Here is a 9,144-nt window from a genome sequence, read left to right as displayed (position 1 = left end):
ATATTTAAAACATTTACAAATAGAAATAGCTCAATGCATTCTACAGAATAAAAATATCCAGTCTTTTGTATATACTCAAAGCCAGTGAGCCCATTTTTATTAGTATCTGTTAAAACCCATGCAGCAGCTTGCAGATGTAGTTATTTACTCAGGAATAGAGTGAAGCCGAAGACACAAAACATAAACTAAATTGTAAGGAGCTATTTAAAAAAAGACTATCTAGACATAAAGTAGGATTACACACTTTAATCTGATTGACATGGAGGAAGTAGGGAGGACAAGAAAGAAATTTAGTTTTAGCTCTGCTTTATGCATAACCAGATGCTCCTTTTCTAAAAAGTATATTGAGGTTTTAGAAAACACATTTATCAGAATACTTCCGGAAACTATACTATGTATAATCCAGGAAATACACTATTTGCAGAATAGGAAAATCATCACTGGCAACAAAAGATTAAAACAAAAATAAAGCACCAGGGTTCTGAGCAGTTCTAAGGTAAGTATATCTGCAGAAATAGTGTAAATGCTCTTGACTGGTTGCTATGAAACATGCTAATAAGGACTGGTCCATGTCTTATAATTTTTTTTCTTTAACATGTTTCTTTGGAAAATGGCAATATTGAGTGGAAGAGAAGCTGTCTTTTTAGACACCCAGCTTATTGGCCTGGGTGAGAACAACTTTGAGAACTGGCATGAAAGCAGAGGTCTCACTGAAGTTGCTGGTGCTAACTATGTGGGTATGCATGGTCAATCCTTCCGAGTAGTTTCGAGTTTCAATGCTCCTTGCAATGTTGTGTAAACCACTGGTGATTGTTGGTGAAAGCTGAAACAAAGATAGAACGAAGAGAAAGAATTAAATTAAGAGAGAATTTCCCATGAGATCCTCCACAAACATTAAACTCAGATATGTAGGTAGAATTCGAAACAAACATTATAAGAATGTATAAATCATTTAGCATTTCTAGTAATAGTTTCTTGAACCAAGCAACAGTTATCAGGTAGAACCATGACAAAATGATTTACACAAAGAAGTTATTTATGAATTATACATGTACACAAGCCAGGTATTTTCTTATAGAAAAGCAGCCGATTTCCTTTCCAAACTAAAATGCTAATGTCTCTCTCCACTTAAGAGAGCCTAAGACATTTAAAAAAGTCTCCTATGCACATAAAGGAGATTAAAGATTCTTAATCATAATATTTCAAAATAAGGGCCCAAATTTACTAACCGTAACTGCTTTTTATAATCGTGTCATCTCTTAGAACTATAAAACCTGTAGTTTTTTGCTATATCATCACTTGGCATAGGTGTCCATACTTTACAGAAGATTTTATTTTGATTTATTTTATTTTTTGAGATGAAGTCTTGCTCTGTCACCTGGGCTGAAGTGCAGTGGCACAATCTCAGCTCACTGAAACCTCTGCCTCCCAAGTTCAAGCGATTCCCCGGCCTGCTGAGTAGCTGGATCTACAGGTATGAGCCACCATGCCCAGCTAATTTTTGTATTTTTAGTAGAGACACAGTTTCGCCAAGAGGCTGGACTCAAACTCCTATCTTCAGGTGATCTGCCCACCTCAGCCTCCCAAAGTGCTGGGATTACAGGTGTGAGCCACTGTGCCTGGCCTATTTTGATCTCATTTTAAAAAGTTTTAATATACATTCACCTAGATGTATTTGCTAATTGTATCTTTTTTTTGGGAGATGGGGTCTTGCTATGTTTCCTAGGCTGGTCTCAAACTCCTGAGCTCCAGTGATCCTCCCACATCAGCCTCCTGAGTAGCTGGGATTACAGGCGTGTCCCACTGTGCCCAGCGAGAAGTCTTTACTTTGGATCAGTCCAAGGACCACACTACTTCCACTGTAATATCAATTTTCTTTAGTTTGGTTCTCATTGGAAAAATGGTTATTTTCATCTGATGGAACTGGGTGTGGGGAATGGGGTAGAGGAATGCTGAAATGGAAACAATAGAAAGAAAGTCCCACTTCTTTTTTCCTCTCCTAGTGCCTACATTAACAAAACAAGACAACTTTAGAGAGGAAATCGTGAGGTGGGGATAAGAGAACAAACATAGTGAACTGACTCCTTTCTCCTGGCTGTCTTCATGGTTGCAATATATTACCCTGTTCATCTTGTGGCTACATTTGGCTTTGCTTTTGTATAATGGCATCCTAAAATAAAAGGATCAAGAATCTTAGACTATGAGAAAGATTATAGATTTAGTCCCTGGAAAACAGAGTATCTGCCTACTCTTTGATTTCTTAATACTGGGCCATGTTAAAGGAACAGCAGAAGGTCAGTTACCTTATGGTCAACACAGGCCAGTTTGTATATATACTCTGTCATAAGAAAGGTTAAAATTTATCTCTCACTCCACACACCCAAACCCACACCCACAAACAAAGCCATATCCCCTTATCCCCAATGAGTGGAATTTATGATTCAGACACAGCAAAGCCAATTCTCTAACTGTCATGACAACTTTGCCCCAAGCATACTAAATGGGAGTGCTGATAAGACACCTGTTTTACTAGTAACTAGGAATAAATGATTATCATAAATCCTTTTCCTCCAAGACTTACTGTCTGTTCCCTAAGTTTATCATACAGAAACTCCAAACGTTTGCTGGCATCATCTAGCTTCCTCCTGGTTTGCTGCAGGAAAGAAAAAGCAGATGTTATATTGGAACATTAACTTTTAAGAACTTACCCTATTTCATTGCACTAAACCTTATACTTAAGATGCTGAATGGCTTCATTTTATAAAGAAATGGAGACACCTACAACTAAGAAACTTGAACAGATTATTAGAACAGAGATCCATCATCTATCAAGGGTGGTGGTTGGAGGGGTGTGGGATGAGGAGAGGATGAGACTTCCTTCCAGTTATGAAATGGAGTACTGATTGGATTTCATGTGAACTACACACTCCCTGGATAAGGTATACATGCATATTTGCTTGCACTATATTCACAAGCATCAGGGGGCAGCAGTGGGTCAGTGTATCACAGAAAAGAAGGGCTAAGTACAGTTATTGAAGATCATGGGCACTAGAAGGCAAACATATAGGTGAACTGTGGAATCTTGTTTTAGCCTTTCAAAAATACTACTTAAACACTTAGCTACATTTGTTTAATCCTGCCTTTAAATCCTTTAAAGCATCAAGAAAAAAAGAAAACTATCTTTTGGCAACTAAAGATTACTGAGGGAAGTAGTAAAACACATTATTAAGCCTTTTTTCCCTCTCTACCGTAGTACTGTAAGTATAGTCAAAGAAACTATTCTAAAACTAACAGTTTTAAAATTACAACACGAGTAACTTAATGATGTACATTACACCACAGACTTATGTTAGTTCAATATTTATTGACTGCTTACTATGTGTTATACTACGGACAAAGTCTTGTATGTCATGCAGCTCATATCCCAGTGGGTGAGAAGAAATACTAAATGAACAATATATTGCATGTCAGGTGGTGATAACTGCTATGAAGAAAAGTTAATAGGGGAAGGGGGCTAAACATGTTGGGAATTGTGGGTAGTAAAGAAAGGCCTGATGAGACATGTGGAGGAAGAGCTCCAGGCAGAAGGAGCAGCAAGTGTAAAGTCCCTGATGCTGAAGTGCTCTTGGTGTGTTCAAGGAAGGAATACCAGTGTGCTTGGAGAAGAGAAATAGAGACAGGCCATCAAGAATGCTACATACCAAGTGGTGTGGCAAAATTACTTTGTGCTGTTTAGACATGAAGTGAAAATATGATAAATCCATGCTATAAAAACTATTACAACTATTGATTAAAATGAACTTTTGTGGAAAGGAGCCCTTATAATCCTTGCTCAAAGTTAACCTTATCTATCTACAAATAGGAGCTCTACCCCAAGGGGGCGTGGGCAGCCGGCAGGATATTAGAACTTCTTCCCCAACTAATTACAGGAATTATAGGAACACTTTGTTTTTTGTGGTTCTCTACTACCCAGAGCTCCTGGGTATCCAGGAGGAAGAGAGTATCATGACCGAGAGAAGGGTAAATTTAAAAAATGTATTGAGTTGGGCCGTGTATTATGTGTCTTCCCAACCTCTCTATACTGACTCATGCCTGAAGAATTGGCGTTTTGTCATTTTTATTCAGATGCTTCCATTTTTGAATGACTATGGCCTGTATATTTAGGACTGTGCATAGGGGCTAGCATACATCTGGTTATCAGCCTCGTTGACTCTCTTGTTTCCACCTTGGTCTTTCCATCGCCCCCAGAATGTCAGGCACTAAGGTTTATGTTAACTGCTTTCCTGACACTTTCAGTACAGAAAATGGCTTTCCACAAAGCCACTGACCAGCAGAAGGCTGCACATATTAATACTCAATGTCTGATGAACAATAAGAAGTTGTTTTTTCGGCCGGGCGCGGTGGCTCACGCCTATTAATCCCAGCACTTTGGGAGGCTGAGGCAGGTGGATCACGAGGTCAAGAGATCGAGACCATCCTGGTCAACATGGTGAAACCCCGTCTCCACTAAAACTACAAAAAATTAGCTGGGCATGGTGGCGCGTGCCTGTAATCCCAGTGACTCAGGAGGCTGAGGCAGGAGAACTGCCTGAACCCAGGAGGCGGAGGTTGTGGTGAGCCAAGATCCTGCCATTGCACTCCAGCCTGGGTAACGAGCGAAACTCTGTCTCAAAAAAAAAAAAAAAAAAAAAGAAGTTGTTTTTTCATGCAGACAAGTAGCGATGATTAAATAAATATATTCAATGTGTGCTGGGAGAAAATGAAATTTCACTTAAGACTGGCTTTGTGGAATTTTTGTCATTGCAATACATGGGTATCCTAAGTAAACTAAGTAAATTCAGTTGCTTTAAATGTAAACATGCCTATGATATCTAAAACATTTAACTATCTTTAATATCTCTGCAGAGCTTTAGAAGATATCTATCTACTTTTAACAGTTTCAATATAAGCTCAGAAAGAAATCCTAAATGTGAGCTTCGTGCATAGCACCATTATATTCTATTTATGTGCCAAATACAGTTTTGTTGATGAGAAGCAGTATAGCTTGATGGTTGAGAGCATGAATTCTGGAGTCAGGCTGTCTGGGTTTGAATGCTGGCTCTGACCTTAAGTGTTACTTAACTGCTCTTTGCCTTAATTTTCTCATCTGTAAAATAAAAATGACAAATCCATCTGCCATGGGTTATTGTGAAGATTAAGTATATTTATATATATTAAAAAATTAAATATATTTCTATGTGTAATGCAAACTATGTAAGTGCTACGTTTATTACTTTTGTACAAACTTTTTAGAAATATACTTTGTAGGACTTCAAGCAATAATTATAGAAGAACTCCATAAAGGATTATTTTATTTTATTTATTTATTTTGAGATGAACTCTCTCCATCATCTAGGCTGGAGTGCAGTGGCACGATCTCGGCTTATTGTAACCTCTGCCTTCCGGATTTAAGCAATTCTTCTGCCTCAGCCTCCCAAGTAGCCGGGACTACAGGTATACTCCATCACACACACAATTTTTTGTACTTTTAGTAGAGAGAGGGTTTTGCTATATTGGCCAGGACGGTTTTGAACTCCAGGGCTTCAAGTGATCCTCCTGCTTTGGCCTCCCAAAGTGCTGGGATTACAGGCATGAACCGCCATGCCTGGCCAAGGATTCTTTTAATTAAGTAAAATATGATTTAAAAAAAAATACGTATACATACAGGGTCTGTGGCTGAAGAAAGGCAGCGCTGAATAAGATCCTCAAATGTGGTCTTTAGAATGAGGTGCTCATCTGGAATAGGTTTCTTGGTAATTTTTTCTGTTGGCAAAGACTGCACATGCTGGAAGAAACACATCAAAAAATGATGAGAAATGACCAGAAGGTACCTTATAGACACAATCCTGAATCTATGTGATAAACAGAAATAACAACCTTGTAGACAGACCTATTCAAAATCAAATTAAAATGTAATATGTGAAATCACTTAGGATAAGTAAAAATGAAAACCAGGTATCTAGTACAAAGTGTAGGCGCTCCTCCTAAAGTTTGGATTTTCATATGCAGGACTGGATACAAAGTAGTTGGTTGATTAGGTAACATATGTTGGTCAAAATTCGATGTAACTGATGGAAAATAAATACGTGCTAGCAGAGAATAAAAACAAGGCATTGGAAAACACACTTGACTGATTAGAATGGTGCTTGCTCTGCTTGTTGGCTCAATTTCATGTATCCTGGCATTCTCCTATTCTTTGTTTTATTCTTAGAAGTTGTTAACTGGGCTGTGATCAAAACTGCAAGTTTAAGCCAAAGATTAAGAGAAGACATCCGATGATGCTGAGCGTACACATGAAAGAACAAAGAAGAAATGTTTAAGTTTTATTAGTTTATTATTTCACTCGTTCAAAAAAAATTAGGCAACTATGTACAGGCACTGGCTATGTGCTACTGTTGAGCCAATACAGAAATGATCTCAGCTCTCAGGGAGTTTACAGGCTAATGGAAGAGGCACAGTTTAAAAACATCATATAACGTATGTAAAATAGCAACTGTAGTATGTTAACACTTAGTGGAACCAAAAGATGCTATAACTGGGATTTGACTGAAGGGAAGGGAAGGCTCTCTTCAGGAAATTTTGCTGGAAGGACAAAAAGGAGTTGAACAGTTAAGTGAGGAAAAAAGAGCATCCCAGACAAAAGGAATAACATGTACAAAAGAAGGATCATGGTACAAGGGAGCTAAAAGGAGGCCAATATAGCTGGAGCAGAGAGAGAACAGCAAGTATGAGCTGAGGCCTTCCAGACAATGTTGAATGTTTTGGTCTTCATCCTGAAAGCAATGGGAAGATGTAATGTTTTAGGCAAAGAGGAAAAAAAGGCCAAATTAGAGATGGATCAAAGTAGATATGAGCAGACCAATTAGGATTAGGCAGACCAATTCCTGCACTGATGAAGACTAGAAATGAAAGTAGTATGGACCAGAGTAGAAATGTGGAGAAGAAAGGATTCAAAAAATATTCTGGAGTAATATCAACAAGATCTGGGGAGACAGATTTCAAATAGAAGTTAAAGGGAAAAATGTATAAAGATGATCTCCAGGTTTTTGCCTGGATTCCACAGAAAAGATTATGGTGCCACTCACTGAAAATAGGAAACAATGAAAGATTACTAAGTTTCATTGGAGGAAGAGTATGAATTAGGTTTTGGACATGCTGAGGTTGAAGTGCCTCCAAGACAGCCAAGTAGGCAGGCAGCTGGGAGTATGGCCTGGCTGAACACTGGAACACTGTGTATCTTTCTCTTTTGATGGTAGCTAAGGTTCAGGTCTAGGTGAGTACAGCATGAGAACCTAGGTCTAAACAAAGAGAAGTGGCTGAGTAGCTTCCCAAAATAACACAGGCTTGTAATCATTTTTTTTTAAACAAAACTCTGTAATTTTTTATTTTTTCAGAAAGAACCATGTCTTCTCATCTTTCTCAGAATGTTTTTATAACGCAACTTTTAATGTTTAAAAATTCCTTAGACATATCATCTCTAAACAGTGAAGTATACTCTTGTGACAAGATACACAATCTTTATAAATTTGACTTCAATGAATCAAAGACAGAAACAGTAGAACTAGTTTTTTACTTGGGCAGGAGTTTGTTTCATCTTTTTATATTGAACTTTGGTCTAAGCGCTTTAGTTTTCATGAACAGATCAAAATATTTAACTCTGTATGTCTAAGTGTGTTATGCAAAAATGTGTTAGATTTTTCAACACGCAGGACTTTGCCAACTGGCTGTCTGTGTGTGAGTAAAATGTTTATCTGAAGATAAAGATATATCATTAGCTTTTATACATACACATAAAAATATATAACTCACTACATTTTTATTTTCTATTTTAAAGAGAAAAATCTTTGGAAACAGCTTTTGCTTAGCAAACTCACATGCAGGGATGATTCATCTGATTTTAAATTATGGCTATTGACTAAGCCAACTTAAAGTAAACAAACACTCTCAAACGTACAACCTTCTTCTAGAAAAGTTTGTATATGGCCATGTAGTTGAAAAATAATATACATACATGATCAATCTTAAAAAAAAAGTTACTATTTTTTGTTTAGATTATCTAGATATTTAGTAATAATCATGTAATCATAAAAGTTAACATATTAAAGAAAATATACTGAAACACAGCCATCTTCCCATTTCACTTCTACAAATTTACTGTTACCTGGAAGGTATTTCCAATAGGAGCCCCTGGGGCACCTTCAATATTGGGCTTTGAAAAAGATGGTGGCATGCCTGTTTGACCAAGAGGTTGCTGTATGCCATGGAAGGGCTGGCCACCTGGAAGATGTGGCTGTGGGAATGAAGACTGGCTTGACAGTGGTACTGGAGCTGAAAGCTGTTGCTGCACCATCTGTGACTGGGGGTCACCCAGCGGGTTCATGATTGGTGACGTGATGGGGACAGGAGGCATGAAGTTTTCCGGCATCTGTTAAAAGATGGAAATAAAAGACACCAAGAGTAAGAACAAAAAGGATAGCAACATTTCCTCAGCTTGAAATAAGGGAGTTAGGTTATATTATGGCTATACAAATTTTTTAATAGTAAGTACTTTTTCAAATGAAATCTTATGCAGAATAAACAGAGTAAAACATAAAAATAGAGCTGATTGGCCAGGCTCACACATGTAATCCCAGCACTTTGGGAGGCCGAGGCAGGCAAATCATAAGGTCAAGAGATCAAGACCATCCTGGTCAACATGGTGAAACCCCTTCTCTACTAAAAATACAAAAATTAGCTGAGTGTGGTGGCACGCATCTGCAGTCCCCGCTTTTTGGGAGGCTGAGGCAGGAGAATTGCTTGAACCCAGGAAGTGGAGGTTGCAGTGAGCTGAGATCGTGCCACGGCACTCCAGCCTGGTGACAGAGCAAGACTCTGCCTCAAAAGGGAAAAAAAAAAAAAACAGCTGATTTGGCTAAGAGGGGTAGAGAGCTCAAACCTGGACCTTCTTTGTCTCCCTTTGCCCTCCTATACTTACCCCCAATAAAGGGGAGCTAAAACCATGGCATTTTTGAAAGAGGATATCAGGTCTGGAGAACTGTATGTAGCGATAATGGAATCAGAGGTGCCAAGTATGTATGTGTGTGTGTGTGCACATGTGTTTAGTAT

The 9,144-nt window shown here is 38.2% G+C and overlaps 1 protein-coding gene across 28 annotated transcripts in view; it reads right to left on the bottom strand.

Moving 5' to 3' along the window:
- Positions 1-231: 231 nt before the first annotated feature.
- SEC31A (SEC31 homolog A, COPII coat complex component) overlaps positions 232-9,144 on the bottom strand; it is a 76,956-nt gene continuing 68,043 nt past the window's right edge. For 23 of the 28 annotated variants that reach the window (XM_032239764.1, XM_032239774.1, XM_032239767.1 and 20 more), the window contains 4 exons: positions 8,201-8,464; positions 5,705-5,824; positions 2,582-2,653; positions 232-823 (listed from right to left, as the gene is read on the bottom strand). In XM_032239764.1, the coding sequence (XP_032095655.1) occupies positions 644-823; positions 2,582-2,653; positions 5,705-5,824; positions 8,201-8,464 (636 nt within the window). In that variant the 3' untranslated portion in view covers positions 232-643. The remainder of the gene's footprint in view (positions 824-2,581; positions 2,654-5,704; positions 5,825-8,200; positions 8,465-9,144) is intronic. The other 5 variants (XM_032239768.1, XM_032239770.1, XM_032239772.1 and 2 more) reach the window with 2 other exon arrangements.

The sequence above is a fragment of the Sapajus apella genome, unplaced genomic scaffold (genome assembly GCF_009761245.1).
Source record: "Sapajus apella isolate SASKATOON/1434 unplaced genomic scaffold, GSC_monkey_1.0 scaffold45, whole genome shotgun sequence".
Classification (NCBI taxonomy): Eukaryota; Metazoa; Chordata; class Mammalia; order Primates; family Cebidae; genus Sapajus; species Sapajus apella.
This window is presented reverse-complemented; position numbering and strand designations above follow the sequence as displayed.